At 43.3% G+C, this 17,612-nt stretch overlaps 1 protein-coding gene across 2 annotated transcripts in view; it reads left to right on the top strand.

Moving 5' to 3' along the window:
• Positions 1 to 17,612, top strand: part of IGF2BP3 (insulin like growth factor 2 mRNA binding protein 3) — a 130,974-nt gene that overhangs the window by 32,519 nt on the left and 80,843 nt on the right. For both annotated transcript variants that reach the window (XM_049781453.1, XM_049781452.1), the window contains exon 3: positions 7,197 to 7,245. In XM_049781453.1, coding sequence (XP_049637410.1) covers positions 7,197 to 7,245 — 49 coding nt within the window. The remainder of the gene's footprint in view (positions 1 to 7,196; positions 7,246 to 17,612) is intronic.

The raw sequence follows: 17,612 nt of genomic DNA, 5'->3' as shown, positions 1-17,612 counted from the left end.
TCAACATGGCTCTCCACTTGACATATGTGCAGGACAAATTTCGCCTCTTTCTGAGCCACCAGTTCTCTTCCAACTTCTCATTGTCATGACTGGGTGGCATGTGTCACTTCTAGAGAGCGACTACTTCAATATTGGTGGATTTCTGGTTACTTTTATGAGGGTGGATTTCTGGTTACTTTTATGAGGGGGGCACCAGCGGCGCTCAAGGTTGACTTCTGGTGCTGCACTTAGGAACCGCTTCTAACAGGGCTGGGGACTTTATATGCTGCTGGCAATTGAAACTGAGCCAACAGCATTCAAGGTAAGTGCCCTTCCTGTAGTACCATTGCTCTGGCTCCTGGGTGGGTTTTTAGACCTGTGTGCCTTCTGGCCCAGGCAGTTTCATGAGTGTGAAAAGTGAATGTGAAGATTTTTTGTTGGGGCCGGGCGGTGGCGCTAAAGGTAAGGTGCCTGCCTTGCCTGCGCTAGCCTTGGACGGACCTCGGTTCGATCCCCCGGTGTCCCATATGGTCCCCCAAGCCAGGAGCAACTTCTGAGCGCATAGCCAGGAGTAACCCCTGAGCGTTACCGGGTGTGGCCCAAAAACCAAAAAAAAAAAAAAAAAAAAAAGATTTTTTTGTTTTGTTTTATGTGTGGGCCTGGTAGTGCTTAGGGTTACTCCTGGCTCTGAGCTCAGGAATCACTCCTGGTGGCACACTGGGACCACATTACTGGGGAACTGGGAACTGAACCTGGGCCTGCTGCTTGTATGGCAGTCCTACCTATGAAGATTTGGTCCTCTTGGTTTGCATGATGAAGGATTTTCTGGGTCAAGTGAACAGTGAACTATTTTGAGACCGCTTATGGGAAGAGCTGTTGTTTTTCTTTCGCCTCACTATGTTTCCGTGCTCTAGCATCCAGTGACCAGCTGTTGTCTCTGTATTAAAGCTGTACTGTACTTTTGCCTGTGAATTGTTATCTATGTACTAAAAGATTCCATGAAACACTTTATAAAGTATTCCATGAAGATGAAGATGCAATTTAGTAGGAACTGCTCTAGGTGAGCCCGAGCTGTCATGTCATAGTAGGGAATAGAAGCCCTCAAAGATTACTGCGATTATCGTAAAAGATACCAGACCACAGGCCAGAGTGGTAGCACAGTGGTAGGGTGTTTGACTTGCATACGGCTGACCCAGGACAGACATGAATTTGATCCCCGGCATGCCATATGGTCCCCTGAGCCAGGAGCAATTTCTGAGCGCAGAACCAGAAGTAAACCCTGGCGGGGGGAAAAGATGCCAGACCAATGTGAAATGACTGACCAAAAAAGGTTCAATTTAGAGTTCAGAAATAATGAAATATTTGGGCTTGGTGGCACATACAAAACATGAATTCAAGAGTTGATAGTGGTACAAGTGGTGGTGGTGTTAATCTTTGAGTAATCCCTTGGTATCTACTTCCCTTGGTATCTACTTATTATTATGGGGGAATTTATTTTTTGGGGGGAGTCCACACCCAGAACTCAGGGATTACTCCTGGCAGGCACAGAACTATATGGGATGCCGAGGATTGACCCCGTCAGCTGCTTGCAAGGCAAATACCCTGCCCACTGTACTACCTCTTTGGCCCTCATATTCTGATAAAAATTTTAAATAGCTACTTCCATGGACTGCTTTAAAAGTAGGTTGAAATAGTGTTTGCATGAAGCTGATTTAGTTTGGAGATTTCAAGAGAATAGAGTAAAGGAATGGGGAATGTGGGGAGTTAGGAAAGTCCAATGAAGAATATTTTGAGGTTGCCCTGAGGACACGGGACCATGGCAAAATGTGCAGAGTGTGTTCCAGTCCCAGAATCTAGCTTCTGGCTTCCTCTCCTTGCTTTGAGCATTCTGTGAGTGAAGGATGTTTTTGCTTTCCTATGAGTTCTCTCCGGAACTGCTCCAAGCTTTGTGGGGAAGCCCTGAAGAAAAAGCACAGAGATGCTTCCTCTGTGTATTAGGGATGGAAAGGGACTGATCTACAGTATGGCTGGGACTGGCACCAGAGCAGATGGTGGAATTTGATCCTAGGCTCACAACATTGTCTGCAGCAGGGAAAGAATCCTCTTTTTTTATTTTTTTATTTTTATTTTGGGGTCACACCCGTTTGGTGCTCAGGGGTTATTCCTGGCTAAGCGCTCAGAAATTGCCCCTGGCAATCCCCCCCCCCCCATCGAACCGTGTTCCTGATCCTTGGCTAGCGCTTGCAAGGCAGAACCTTACCTCTAGCGCCACCTCGCTGGCCCCGAAAGAATCCTCTTAAACTCACCTTCACTGTATTTAACTGTGCTTCTTACTATTCACACTTTTTTTTTTTTTTTTTTTGGTTTTTGGGTCATACCTGGCAACTCTCAGGGGTTACTCCTGGCTCCTAGCAGGCTGAAGGGATCATATGGGATGCTGGGACTTGAACCAACGTTGGTCCTGGGTTGGCTGCATGCAAGACAAACGCTACCGCTGTGCTATCTTTCCGGCCCCTATTCACACTTTTGAACAGGAGAGAAAACCAGGGATATAGGATCTCTTCATGGAGTATGAAACACCCCAGACTATCAAGCACCAAAGACAAAACCCAAATGGGCTCTTAATATATAATACACTTTGATACAGTAAAACATATTGAACCATTGCCATGAAGATAGAACTAGCAAAATCCAGGCACCAAGTAACCATCAGACAAATGACAAGTTTTTTGGGGGTGGTAGTGCTGGTGGTGGTTTTGGGCTCCTACACCTGGCAACACTCAGGTTACTTCTGGCTCTGTGCTCAGAAATTGCTCCTGGAAGGCTCGGAGGACCATATGGGATGCCAGGTTAGTCCCATATGGGATGCCAGGTTCAGATGCTGAACCCAGGTTAGTCCCAGATCAGCCACATGCAAGGCAAATGCCCTACTGCTCTGCTATCACTACAGCCCCCATTGGACTGTGCTTAGGGATTTCTCCTGGCTCTGTGCTCGGGGACCATATCTGGAATGCTCATGGGACTGTCTGAGGTGCCAGGGATTGATTGTCCACCTGCTAGGCAAGGCAAATGACTTACTAACTGTACTGTCTTTCCAACCCCAAATGACATAGCACAGTGAAAGGAGAAAAGGGAAACATGTAGATTGAGAAGGGAATCATAATCAAGTGCAGCTTGATTAGGGCTCTGCACACAGGAGTCATTCTTGGCAGTGCTTGGGAACATCCCCTGCTTGGTTCTTTTTTTTTTTTTTTTTTGGGGCCACACCCGGTGGTGCTCAGGGGTTACTCCTGGCTGTCTGCTCAGAAATAGCTCCTGGCAGGCACTGGGGACCATATGGGACACCGGGATTCGAACCAACCACCTTTGGTCCTGGATCAGCTGCTTGCAAGGCAAACACCACTGTGCCATGTCTCCGGGCCCCCCTGCTTGGTTCTTAATCAATCTTAATCCTTGGATTGACTGAGTGCAAGGCAAACAACTTATTTATTCACTGTAATGTCTCTCAGGCCCCATTTTATTTATCTATTTGTTTATTATTTGGGGGGGGAGCACATCCTGTGACCTCAGGGGTTCTCCTGGCTCTATGCTCAGAAATCACTCCTGGCTCGGGGGACCATATGGGACACTGAGGGATAGAACCAAGGTTCGTCCTAGATCAGCTGCATGCAAGGCAAATGCCCTTCCGCTGTGCTATTGCTTTGGCCTCTCTCAGGCCCCATTTTATGAAAACAACTAAATCATTTCTGTGGGTTCATAAGGAATTTGATGCCTTTTCTTGGTGGGTAGTATTTGTGCGTAACTCTCTAGAGTGCTCAGAGACCCTGTAGTGCTGGAGGTCAAATTGAAGTTGATGGCCAGGTGAAGGCAAATGCCTTCAACAGTTTGCCCCCCATTTAATAATCAGTCCCAAATTTTTGTGTAATAACCATTTGTGGACCATGCAATGTCAGCGAACAAACCTAGCTTCTTGCCCATTGATCTGGTTCCCCATGTGCTCCACAAAAGGCATATATATATACATATAGTGGGTTTTTTAAAAATTTTTTTTGAATTTTTTGAGGGACTTCCAGCTGTGCATGCCTAATGGTATTCACCTGGTAGCCAAGGTGGCCAACAGAGTCATACCTGTTAGTGTGCACATGCAGGGCTGGGATCTGCAGAGCCCGTGTTTCAGCCTTTAGCCCTTTCTCCATTGTCCCTTAATTCATTTTTTCTTTTAAAATTATTTTCTTGACGATTCAGACAATTTTTTTTTTAATGTAGACAAATTTGACCCCAAATTTTTCTTGAGCGGCGAGGGGGTAAATCACTAAAAATACTCTATAATCAATTTAATAAATTAAGTCAAAGAAAGGTTTGTGTATATGTGTTTTTTGTTTTGGCTCTCCTGTGGGCCACTCCTGGCCATACTTAGCCACCTGGTCTGCCACTTGAATACAAGGACTAGCAGGATTACCTGGCAGTGCTTTGAGGACCCCAGGACCACACCCAATGATGTTGGGCCTCTCGAGCTGTGCCTGGTGGTGCAGGAATGGAACCTGGTGGGCATGCCTAGCCTAATCTCTGTTCTGTTTCCTGTCCCTGTATTTCTTTTTTTAAATGCAAGTGATTAGATCAGGTTTTTTTCTGAGTATCTCAAATTTAGTATGACAATTGCTCTTAAAATGTTAGTTTTTGTATGATAGATCTGATGATAGGTCTTTATCCTTTTAGATATTGTAAATAGTAAAAATTATCAATTACAGGGATTTATTAGTGCCTACTATTGTTTCAGGCTCTGAATATAACTGAATGAGAAGTTTACTAAGTCCTTGCTTGTAAGATTTATATTACGATTTTTGTGTGCTTTTTAGGAGTTGGTTAAGTCCTTGCTTGTAAGATTTATATTACGATTTTTGTGTGCTTTTTAGGAGTTGGTTAAACACCCATCTTATTTTGTTGCTAGTTGACTTGAGCCTCATTGATTAGAATGTGATAGAAACAAGTGTCTAGTTTCTCTCCTTTCTTTCTTTCTTTCTTTCTTTCTTTCTTTCTTTCTTTCTTTCTTTCTTTCTTTCTTTCTTTCTTTCTTTCTTTTCCTTTCTTTCTTTCTTTCTTTTCTTCTTTCTTTCTTTCTTCCTTCTTTCTTCCTTTCTTCCTTCCTTCCTTCCTTCCTTCCTTCCTTCCTTCCTTCCTTCCTTCCTTCCTTCCTTCCTTCTTCCTTCCTTCCTTCCTTCCTTCCTTCCTTCCTTCCTTCCTTCCTTCCTTCCTTCCTTCCTTCCTCCTCCCTCCCTCCCTTCCCTCCCTCCCTCCCTCCCTCCCTCCCTCCCTCCCCCTCTCCCTCCCTCCCTCCCCCCCTCCCTCCCTTCCCTCCTCCCTCCTCCCTCCCTCCCTCCCTCTTTCTTTCTTTCTTTCTTTCTTTCTTTTCTTTCTTTTCTTCTCTTTCTTTCTTTCTTTCTTTCTTTCTTTCTTTCTTTCTTCTTCTTTCTTTCTTTTCTTTCTTTCTTTCTTTCGGTTTTTGGGCCACACCCGGTAACGCTCAGGGGTTACTCCTGGCTATGTGCTCAGAAGTTGCTCCTGGCTTGGGGGACCATATGGGATACTGGGGGATCGAACCGCGGTCCGTCCAAGGCTAGCGCAGGCAAGGCAGGCACCTTTAGCGCCACCGCCCGGCCCCTCTTTCTTTCTTTCTTTCTTTCTTTCTTTCTTTCTTTCTTTCTTTCTTTCATTCTTTCTTCTTCTTTTCTTTCTTTTCTTTCTTTCTTTCTTTCTTTTCTTTTCTTTCTTTCTTTCTTTCTTTTTCTTTCTTTCTTCCTTCCTTCCTTCCTTCCTTCCTTCCTTCCTTCCTTCCTTCCTTCCTTCCTTCCTTCCTTCCTTCCTTCCTTCCTTCCTTCCTTCCCTCCCTCCCTCCCTCCCTCCCTCCCTCCCTCCCTCCCTCCCTCCCTCCCTCCTTTCCTTCCTCCTTCCTCCCCCTCCACCCCCTCTACCCCTTCCTCCTCTTGCCCATCCTCCCCCACCCCTCAGGTATCAACTCTCATAGGCTCCAGGACCATATGGAATGTTGGGGATTAAATCCTGTAAGGCTAACCACCCTACCTATCACCTGAGCCAGGGATCAAAACACCCTCAGCCCCCTCAAGCTTTCTACATATTGGGATTCCGGGAATCAAACTGGGGTCTCTCCTGAGTTGGCTGCATGCATGCAAGGCAAACACCCTCCTATTGTGCTATCGCTCAGGCCCCAAATGTGAAAAGTTTTGATGTTTCCTCTAGATTCCTTTGGCACTCTGAAGCTCATGGACTTTTTTCTTAAGATGTTTATAAATACATAAAAAGGAAAGCCGATTTTATATGAACTTATTATTTAGCAAGTTATTGAAGCTCATCATATAGCAATGTGCATCTTAACATAAGTAACAGATTCTAATAGCATTTGAGTTTACAGTAATGAATGTAGATGATATTTCCAAGATTAGCAAGATTTTAATATGTCATGACAGTGCCTTATTTATACTGATATCAATATTCTACATTCACAATTGAAGATGCTAAATTTCATGTAGGAGATTATGGAAATACTGTATGTGACTTCTACCCTGGCACCCCATTCCCTGAATTCATTACAGGGAACTGGGAACAAGGCTTTGTGTCTTGATTTGCTTAATTTAAGTTTATAGGGCTTTAAACTTAGACTTTAGAATTTATCAGTTAAAATGTTTTCAATATTTACTAACTCTACTGACTTTTGGAAATAAGCCACAAAGATCCGAAGATCCAGTGAGGTACCCAACGGCATGTTTTTCATGTAGAAGAGAAGAACTGGGTGTGTCAATTTCAGTAATGTAGAATTTTCTGATGGTCTTAGTATAATACTGCCCATGATAATTAACTTTCGTTTTTCTCTTCGGGAAACCGTTTTTATATGATGGCTTATAGGTAATATAAAACAATATTTTAAGTAGTCTTAAAAACTTTCAGTATTTTTGTTTGTTTGTTTTTGTTTGTTTTTGGGCTACACCCAGTGATGCTCAGGGGTTACTCCTGGCTCTGCTCAGAAATCGCTCCTGGCTTGAACCATATGGGACGCAGGGGGATCGAACCGTGGTCTGTCCTAGGTTTAGCACATGCAAGGCAAATGCCCTACCGTTTGTGCTACTGCTCTGGCGCCAAAGCTTGCAGTATTGATTACTGATATGTTTTATGATTTTCTTAAAAACTTTTCAATTCTTTTGCAGGATTCGAAAACTTCAGATACGAAATATCCCACCTCACTTACAGTGGGAGGTAAGAACTTCTGTGCCTCTTATTAGCTTTTCCAAAAACTTCCTTCCCTCAACTTGGGCTCTGGTAGAATAAAAAACTCTTCTGTGGTCTCTGCTACCTCATGGGCCTTTCCTTGGCAGGGCACTCGGGGTCTCTTAACTCTGCTCTCTGAGATACTTTTAAAGTCGAAAGAGGTTCTTTTGGTAAAAGGGTCATCGGAATCATTTGGGGAAGTTGTTTCTGATTAATTTGACACTTGCTTTTAAAATACAACATTCCTTTCTTAGCAATATATATTTTATTATTTCTGCTGTGGTGGGCATTGTTTGGGGCATCTCTAAAGGTGTTGGGAGGCTATTTCTCTCTCAGTACTTAGGGGTCACTTTGTAGTACTCAGGAGTCCATGTGGTGCTAGAGTTCTAGCCTGGCCCCCTGTGTGTCAGATTTGGGCTTAGATCTTTAAGGAATTGTTTTAACAATTATATTTGTAACTAAGTACAATTTAAAATGTGACTATGCTGTCTTTTACTCAGATGGTAGTACTGTAGTAATTGTGCATAGAGCAACATTTAGCACAATTAAATAGCCTGACAGGAATTTCCAAACCATAATAACAACAATGCTAGGGTGAGATCCAGTAGTTAAAGAGATGAATGTCTGTTGACTTTTTTTGGGGGCGGGGGGTTACACCCGGCAATGCTCAGGGGTTACTCCTGGCAGGCTCAGGGGACCATATGGATGCTGGTGTTGGAACCACCGTCCTTCTGCATTCAAGCAAATGTCCTACCTCCATGCTATCTCTTTGGTCCCGCCAAGGACTTATTAATTGGATTCAATAGGAATTTCAGAGCAACACATGGACTATTTTGGGAGGGAGATGGATGGGAAGAGAGGGAGAAAGAGAAAGAAGAAAAAAAAGATTGCACCTGGTGAGACCTTTGACAGTGTTTTTCAACGACTGTGCCTCGGCACATTAGTGTGCTGTGAGATATTGTCTGGTGTGCCGTGGGAAAAATTCCAATTTCATCCATACCATGCAGCTTCGGGTTACAAATAGACCAATTATTAGATTGTTTTATAATAAAGTAATTATAAAATCATTTCTTTGCATTTATTTGATTCCTATTCAAGAGAATTACTTTATATATAGTCAATATAGGCACAGAGTTAAAATTTTTTTTAACATTTTCTAATGGTAGTATATCTTGTGATATTTTTTTCATGAAAAAAGTGTGCCTTTGCACAAAAAGGTTGAAAAACACTGATCTAGGATACCAGGGATTAAACTCAGATTTGCTACATGCAAGGCTAGTAAGTGCCTTACCAACTGTACTATCTCTAGCCCCTGAATTAAAGTTTAATCTAATGTTGAATTTTTAAGAATTGGAGACAGGAGAAATACAACTTAGTAATACCATGAAAAAAATAACTAAGTCTAGACTTGATTGATTTATCTAGGCACCACATTTGGCGGTGCTTAGGACCTGTGTTCATGTATCATTCCTGGTAGTGCTCGAAGGCCATAAGCAGTGTTCAATATGAGTTGAACAGATTGGTTGTAAGGCAAGAGCCCTCCCTGCTTATTATACTAACTCTCCAATGTCTAAGTCTAGACTTTAGAATATGGGGCATTACATAGCATGCATGATGCTAACTAAACAATGCATTTTTTTGGTTTATTTTGGGTTTTGGTCACACTCAGTGGCGCTCAGAGGTTACTCCTGGCTCTGTGCTCAGAAATTGCTCCTGGCAGGCCCAGGGGACCATATGGGATGCCAGAATTTGAACCACCATCCCTCTTGGATCGGCTGTCTGCAAGGCAAACGCCCTTCTGCTGTGCTATCTCTCCGGCCCCAACAATGGCATTTTATTTATTTATTTATTTATTTATTTATTTATTTATTTATTTATTTATTTATTTATTTTTTGGATTTTGGGTCACACTTGGCAGCACTCAGGGGTTACTTTTGGCTCTGTGCTCAGAAATCGCTCCTGGCAGGCTTGGGAGACCATATGAGATGCCGGGATTCAAACCACCGTCCTTCTGCATGCAAGGCAAACATCCTACTTCCATGCTATCTCTCTGATCCAAACAATGGCATTTAAAGGGGAATTGGTCTGTTAATTTTTTTTGTTTTGTTTTGTGTTTTGGTCACATCCAGCAGTGCTCAGGGGTTACTCCTGGCTCTGCACTCAGAAATCGTTCCTGGCAGGCACAGGGGACCATATGGGATGCCGGGATTCGAACCACCGTCTATCCTGAATCAGCTGCATGCAAGGCAAACACCCTACTGCTGTGCTATCTCTCCGGCCCCTGTTAAAATTTTTTATTAAAGAGATGACTAAAGGGGCCAGAGAGATAGCACAGCTGTAGGGTGTTTGCCTTAGACGTAGGATGGTGATTCGAATCCCAACATCTCATATGGTCTCCCGAGCCTGCCAGGAGCGATATCTGAGCTTAGAGCCAGGAGTAACCCCTGAGCACTGCCGGGTGTGACCCAAAAACCAAAAACCAAAAACCAAAAAAAAAAAAAGAAAGAAAAGAAAAGAAAAGAAAAGAAAAGAAAAGAAAAGAAAAGAAAAGAAAAACGAGATGACTAAAAAAGAAGGCAATGTTGACAGGAAGTTAGTTGTAACTGCTTGCAAGTGAAATGGAAGGGTTTTTGAGCTTCAGTGAGCTAGCAGATTGGGTAGGACACTTGCCTTGTACATGGCCTATCTAGCTCAGTCCTTAGCATTGCATGATTTTCGAGCATCATCAGGAGTAATTCTCATGCTGCCTGCTGTAACCCCAAAATAAAATCAAACACAAACATTTCTTGCAGATTTCTTTGCGGTTTCTTATAGATTTCACAAGGGGTTGACTTTATAAATTGAGGTTTAGTCTTATATTCCCAGATTCACTGTCTGGTTATCTAATTTACCTATGTAAATTAGAAAAGCTCAGCAGGGGGCCCGGAGAGATAGCACAGCAGCGTTTGCCTTGCAAGCAGCCGATCCAGGACCTAAGGTGGTTGGTTCAAATCCCAGGGTTCCATATGGTCCCCCGTGCCTGCCAGGAGCTATTTCTGAGCAGACAGCCAGGAGAAACCCCTGAGCACTGCCTGGTGTGGCCCAAAAAGAAACACACACACACACACACAAAAAAAAAAAAAAAAAAAGAGAGAGAGAGAGAGAGAGAAAAGAAAAGCTCAACAGGCTTTTACATTTTGGACCCTCATTTCTAATTTAGGGGTGAACACTTCCTTAGAGAGATGTGAACATTAAATACAGATATCCTTCACTGTCACATTTGATATGATCTGGTAGGTCATTTTTTGGATCTAGGACTGTTGTTACTGTTTATGTGGAAAACTTTTATTTTTTGTTTTTTGTTTTTGGGTCACACCTGCTCAGAAATCGCTCCTGGCAGGCTTGGGAGACCATATGGGATGCCAGGCTTCAAACCTCCATCCTTCTGCATGCAAGGCAAACACCTTACCTCCATGCAATCTCTTCGGTCCTGTGGAACACTTTTGAGCATTCTCAAATCCAAATACTTAACAAGTCATAGCAAATATAAATCCTCTATGTAGTGGGAGAAAACTGTAAGATTGTACATACTATAGCTGTCAAGATAGATCTTGACTTCAAAGGTAATGATGATCTGGATATAAAGACTGCTCGTGGATTGGGAGAGATTATTCACCCAATCAATAGCCAACTGATAAAGGCTTAGTATCTAAGACGTATTAGGGACTATAGAGCTTAACAAGAAAGATCTTACTCCATCAAGAAATGGGGAGAAGAGGGGCTGAAGAGATGCACAGTGGTAGGATATTTGCCTTGCAAGCGGTTGACCCAGGACCAACGGTGGTTTGAATCCCAGCATTCCATATGGTTCCCCGAGCCTGCCAGAAGCGATTTTTTGAGCGCATAGCCAGGAGTAACCCCCTGAGTGCACCAGGTATGACCCAAAAACCAAAAACCAAAAACAAAAAACAAACAAACAAAAAAAAAAAAACGGGGTAAAGAAGGGTCAGAGTGATAGCCCAATGGTAAGGCATTTGTCTTACATGCTGCCGATCCAGCTTGATTCCCAGCATCCCACATGGTCCCCCAAGTCTGCCAGGATCCATTTTGAGTGCAGAGCCAGGATTAACTTCTGAACACCACTGGGCATGGCCCCAAACCGCCCCCCTCCAATAAAAAAGAAATGGAGAGAAGAGTTGAACAGAAACTTCCACAAAGAGGAAATTAGATGGCTAAAAAGCACATGAAAAAGTGCCCTATGTCATTATCATTAGGGAGATGCAAATTAAAACAACAGTGAGATATCATCTCATACTACAGAGACAGGCACACATCAAAAAAGGACAAGAACAAACAATGCTGGCATAGATATGGGGAGAAAGGGATTCTCGGGCTCCAAAACCAGGACCAGAGAGACATGGTCTGAAACAAAATGTCGACGCAGGAAATAATCCATAGTAAAAGGGGACAAGAACGGGAATTCCAGCACTCAAACCAGGAATCCCAACACACAAGCCTTTGGCTCCTAAGAAGGAAAGCAGCTTAGTGGAGGAAAACCACCTTCTTCTTGAAACCCAGGCTTTAATTAGCAAGAGCCAGACCACACTCTAGGATGAAGCAATACTAAGTAGGAAGGGATGCAGTAACCCAATCACCAGATCACATCCTAGGGCGGAGAATGAATATTAAGTAGGTAGAACCCAATAATCCAGTGGGAATATAGACTGGCCCAGCTTTTTGGGGAAACAATATGTACATTCCTCATAAAACTAAAAAATTGAGCTTTTATATGATCTAGCAATACTACTCCTAGGAATGTACCGTAGGGGGGCCCAAGGACACAAAATTTTTTATTTATTTAATTTTTGCAGAAAAGCCCTCTGCACTTTTATGTTTATTGTTTACAGTATTCACAATAGCCAGAATCTTGAAATAACCTATGTGCTCAACAACAGATGAGTGGATTCCATAGTACATCTATCTACACAGTGGAATACTACATAGCTTAGGAAAAATGAAGTTATAAAATTTGCTTATACATAGATGGATATGGAGAGTATTATGCTGAGTGAAATGAATGAGAAGGAAAGGGGGAGACATAGATAAATCACAGTCTAGTCTAGGGCCTACTGTAAACAGGCTATTAGAAGTTGTATTTAAACAAACAAGTAAGATACTAAACAAAGAATTCTGTTAAGATAATCCCATGACCCTACAAAAGATGAGATTTCCCATAATATCCATTTTACCTTCAAAAATTGCTTCAATCTCAGCTAGAAGCACCAAAACCTTTAAAAGAAATCATTAACTCTGCTGAAACTAATGAACAAATAGTATTTTATATTTCAATTTCCAACCTACAGTTCAGTCTTGTTTGTAGCCACATCAAGAGCCAGAGTCCAGTCCTGAAGCAAAGGTACAGGTATGGCATTTGTCTTGCCTTCAACCTCTGACATCCTAAATGGTCCCCCTAGTGGGGCAAAAAAAAAAAAAAGAACTTTTCATTTTAAAATATTAAAAAGGGGGGTAGAAGATAGCACTTAAGGTGCTTGTCTTGCATGTGGCCAGCCCAAATTCAATCCCTAACATCCACTATGGCCCCCAAGCCTACTAGGAGTGATCTCTTGAGTTCAGAGCGAGGCATCAGAGCCAATGATCACGGAGCACAGCCAAGTGTGGTCCAAAATGTAAAATCAGGAAAAGGAAAAAAAATCATCAGTTTCTCCTTCCCAAGACAGGATAGACAGAAAAACTGTCTACAATGAATTCTGTACTGAAAGATGGGCATCCCCGTCTAGCTCTGGTGTCATGGCCCAAATGCCGTTACCACTTTCTGTTTTACACCAGCAAAACAGAAGAAGTCTCCATTCAAGGCAATAATTAAGTGCTGTCAAAATATAGTTTTCAATACTGCTACTGAAGGGGTATCATGCATATCACTTTTCCTCCCTCCTTTCAGCACTCAGTTCTTGCCCAAAGTGATCATTTCCAATGATCCTTGTCACAATGGCACCTTCTCTGTCCTAACTCACCATCCCACCCCATTCTTGTGGCTTCCTACTACGAACCAGTCTTGACCATCGTCTCCATTGTCTTTGGGTAATTTTACCATTCTCTCTCTCTCTCTCTCTCTCTCTCTCTCTCTCTCTCTCTCTCTCTCTCTCTCTCTCTCTCTCTCTCTCTCTCTCTCTCTCCTCTCTCCTCTCTCCCCTCTCCCCTCTCCCCTCTCCCCTCTCTCCCCTCTCTCACCTCTCTCCCCTCTCTCCCCTCTCTCCTCTCTCCTCTCTCCTCTCTCCTCTCTCCTCTCTCCTCTCTCCTCTCTCCTCTCTCCTCTCTCCTCTCTCCTCTCTCCTCTCTCCTCTCTCCCTCTCCCCTCTCCCCTCTCCCCTCTCCCCTCTCCCCTCTCCTCTCTCCTCTCTCTCTCGATTCGAACCACTGTCCTACTGCAAGGCATGCAGACTCTAGGGAAATTTTTTTTTTAAATTTGTTGGCCCCACCTGCAATGCTCAGGGCTTACTCCTTTCTCTGCAGTTACTCTTGAGTAGTGGTGCTTAGGGGGACCAAATGGTTGATTGAATCTAGGACGACTGTGTGTAATGCATCTGCTCTATTCATTGTCCTGTCACTCTGGCCTCTTTAAGGAAGGTTTAGAGAGCACATGATATAGAAGTTATTCTATGTAGTTTGGGAGTAAGGTGTGCTACATGAATGCTAAGAGACAGCAGGAAGAAGCAGCAGAACTTGTTAATCACACTCCAGTCTCTGTATTCTGGGAAGACTTAACATTACAGAAAGGATGCACATGTTGGACCACAGCAAAAGACTAATAAGTGGGGTGGAAACCTTAGTAAACAGATATTTTCTTGTGAGAGTAGGCAAGCATATCTAATAGAGAAGCTCTGCCATCACATTACATTTACTATAGTGCTAATGAGGGTGAGTTTTTGAGGTCAGACATCTCTACAAGATTAAAAGTCTCTTGAAACTGGCAGCAGTTTGTTGCTCCTTTTCCACAAGGATCCTGAATCTAATATGCAAGACAGTAGGAGGCTTCCCTGGTTGCTGTAGTTGGAGACTGAAATGAGTGACACAATTATTAGGCGAGACTAGGAGCAAAAGGGAAACCAAACTAAAAGAAGGGGCAAGAAAATGTTACCCAGTTTGGGGAGTGGGCCAATGAAACCCCAGCACAGCTCTGTAGAATAACTCAAAGCCGGTTCAATCACTGTCAGCCTGGTAGGATCATGATCTGAGAACCAGCACTGTCTTCTGGGGTTGGGAGAGGCGAGTGACTTCCAAATGAATATGTTAGTCTTGAGGATCATGGCACTGTTAGGTGAAATCTCAACTGGACATGAGGTTTTTGGGGGCAGCGCCCAAAAATAAAGCATTGCTCAGTAGTTGTGGGGGAGCCCATGAACAATTCTTAGTAATTTAGTGATGATTAGAAGGGTCCAGGTGGTCCCATTGGCAATTCTTGGCCTATGGTTCAATGCAAAGACCCTAGGTTGCCATGCTTCCGGAGCCCTGGTATTGAGGCTATATGTGCCACACCTGGCAAGGCTCAGGGACTTTCAGGGTCGCACCAGCAGTGCAATGCTTGGGCAGTAGAATATGGTGCTGGGAATCAAACTTGCGTCATCACTAGTTAGACATGTTATTACTATTTCCTGGCCCTGTTTTATTTGTTATAGTTATTAAAATTATAGTTTTGATACAAAGTTACTGTAGTGCTAATATTTATGGTATTGCTGTGTATACTTAGCTTGCCTGATGCCACTTAAGTGCCCTGTTCCCTTCACCAATGCCCTCTTGTATTTTCAGTTTGTTTCATTCCACCACCTACTCATCCCCCACCAGTTTCCTCTCCCCTGACTTGGTACCTCAGTTCTCTATCCAATTCTTTAGTGTGAGTGCATTTTTTTTTTTTTTGTTTGTTTGTTTGTTTTTGGGTCACATCCAGCAGCGCTCAGGGGTTACTCTTGGCTTTATGCTCAGAAATTGCTCCTGGCAGGCTCGGGGGACCATATGGGATGCCGGGATTTGAACCACCATCCTTCTACATGCTATCTCTCCGGCCTCCAGTGAGTGCATATTTTTTGAGTAACTGCACCACAGATGACTGGCTGCTGAAAAGTAGACCAAAATTTACACCTATTTAAGAACTTGTATTTGTTTAATCCTATTTTATATAAATTAGTGCAAGCAAATAGACATTTTGTTTTCTGAGATCTCAGCCAAGGCACTTTGGAAACAGTTTTGGATTCTCTGCATAGGCTTGGCTCTGCTACTCCAAAAAATACCTCCAGATTTTAATACTGATATTAAAATTTAGTACTGCACACACAACCAGATTTACTCATTCTGGGAAGAAAACTTAATTTTTCAGAGGAAAACTTCACACGTATTTAAACAGCGTGGGAGTACTGCCATAATGGAATGAGAATTTCAAGAAGCCAAGTGAGGAGACACATTTTTGTCTTGTCACTACCACTTATTGTTATTGGCAAACCATAACAGTTCTATGGACCTTAGTTATTACTGACTTGATGAGAAGCCGAACTTGGCTGGCTCAGGCTCTTTTGGTTCTGTTAGTTTATGGACCAAGTTGGAGATAGCATTATAAAGCCAGGTCACCCACCTTGGATTCCCACTGTTTGCAGCATCAAGGTCGCTACTGAAGCAGCTCTCAGGCTTGGAAGAGGGATGTTGTGAGCTGTAGAGGGAAGCGAAAGAATGTGTGTGTTCAACAGCAGTCAGCCTGCATGGCTTTCTGTAGCCAGTGGCAAGTGGTTGCAGGAAAGAGATCTGTTTGGTGAGATACGATGTTCAATGATACCCACATGTGGACAACCGAATTTTAGTAGCAGAGGGATTTGTGTCACTATGGACCTGAATGCAGTCTCAGTGTAGTCCAAGTATAATTGCATGTCTTTCTCTTGTATTAAAGTTCACTTCAATACAAGTGAAGAATTTATATGAGAAATAAATGTCTTGACTAAGGAAGACAAAGGGATATAAAAAAAATATTTTCTGGTGCCGGAGTGATAGCAAAGCAGTCGGGCATTTGCCTTGCATGTGGCTGATCTAAGATGGACCTTGGTTCGATCCCCCAGCATCCCATATAGTCCCATATGATTCCCTGAGTCAGGAGCAATTTCTGAGCACACAGCCAGGAGTAAACCCTGAACATCACAGGGTGTGGCCCAAAAAACAAAAACAAGGGGGCCGGGAAGGTGGCGCTAGAGGTAAGGTGTCTGCCTTGCAAGCGCTAGCCAAGGAAGGACCTTGGTTCGATCCCCCGCTGTCCCATATGGTCCCCCCAAGCCAGGGGCGATTTCTGAGCGCATAGCCAGGAGTAACCTGAGCATCAAACGGGTGTGGCCCAAAAACCAAAACCAAAACCAAAAACAAAAACAAAACAAAACAAAAAGACAGTAAGAGCAGTAATCTACTTGGGAACTGCAGGATTCTTAATCCTATTTTTTTTTGTTTTGTTTTGGTTTTTGGGTCACACCCAGCAGCCCTCAGGGGTTACTCCTGGCCCTAGGCTTAGAAATCGCTCCTGACAAGCTTGGGGGATTCGAACCACCGTCCTTCTGCATGCAAGGCAAACGCTTTACCTCAATGCTATCACTCTGCCCCCCCCCCCATTTTTCTTTTCTTTTCTTTTTTTTTTTTTTTTGTTTTTGGGCCACACCCGGCAGTGCTCAGGGGTGACTCCTGGCTGTCTGCTCAGAAATAGCTCCTGGCAGGCACGGGGGACCATATGGGACACCGGGATTCGAACCAACCACCTTAGGTCCTGGATCGGCTGCTTGCAAGGCAAATGCCGCTGTGCTATCTCTCCGGGCCCTGTTTTTCTTTTCTTTTTTAATAATTTTTATTTCGACCAAAGTGGATTACAAATCTTTCACAATAATATTTTAAGTACACAGTGACATTGAATCAGGGGCATTCCCACCACCAATGTTGTCTTCTCTCTCCACCCCTGTTCCCAGCATGTATTCCCATATCACCCTTCTTTGCCCCCCCCACCCCACCCCCCGGGGGGCTACGAGTATAAGCGGTCCTCTTTGTGTCTAGCTTGTTGTAGATTGGATATTGATTCTGTTTTTGTTGATTTTGGATTTGGTGTTTAAGTCTGATCATTTTATTTATTTCTACTCAGTGTTCATACAACTGTTTGGTCTTGGTACCCTCCATTATTTTCCCCTCCATTTATGAGGCAAAACAAGATTATTCAAGTTATGTGGTTCCGTCAGAAGGGGAAAAAAAGGCAAAAAATTAAACAAGCAAAAACGGGAGGAGTCCGAGGCTATAAATATCAATTTAAGAGAAAAAAAGGGAAAAACAAAGAAAAACATAACAACAAT

This window comes from Suncus etruscus, chromosome 10 (genome assembly GCF_024139225.1).
Source record: "Suncus etruscus isolate mSunEtr1 chromosome 10, mSunEtr1.pri.cur, whole genome shotgun sequence".
Classification (NCBI taxonomy): domain Eukaryota; kingdom Metazoa; phylum Chordata; class Mammalia; order Eulipotyphla; family Soricidae; genus Suncus; species Suncus etruscus.
The sequence above is the reverse complement of the archived record's forward strand: the minus strand, read 5'-3'. Positions and strand labels throughout refer to the sequence as shown.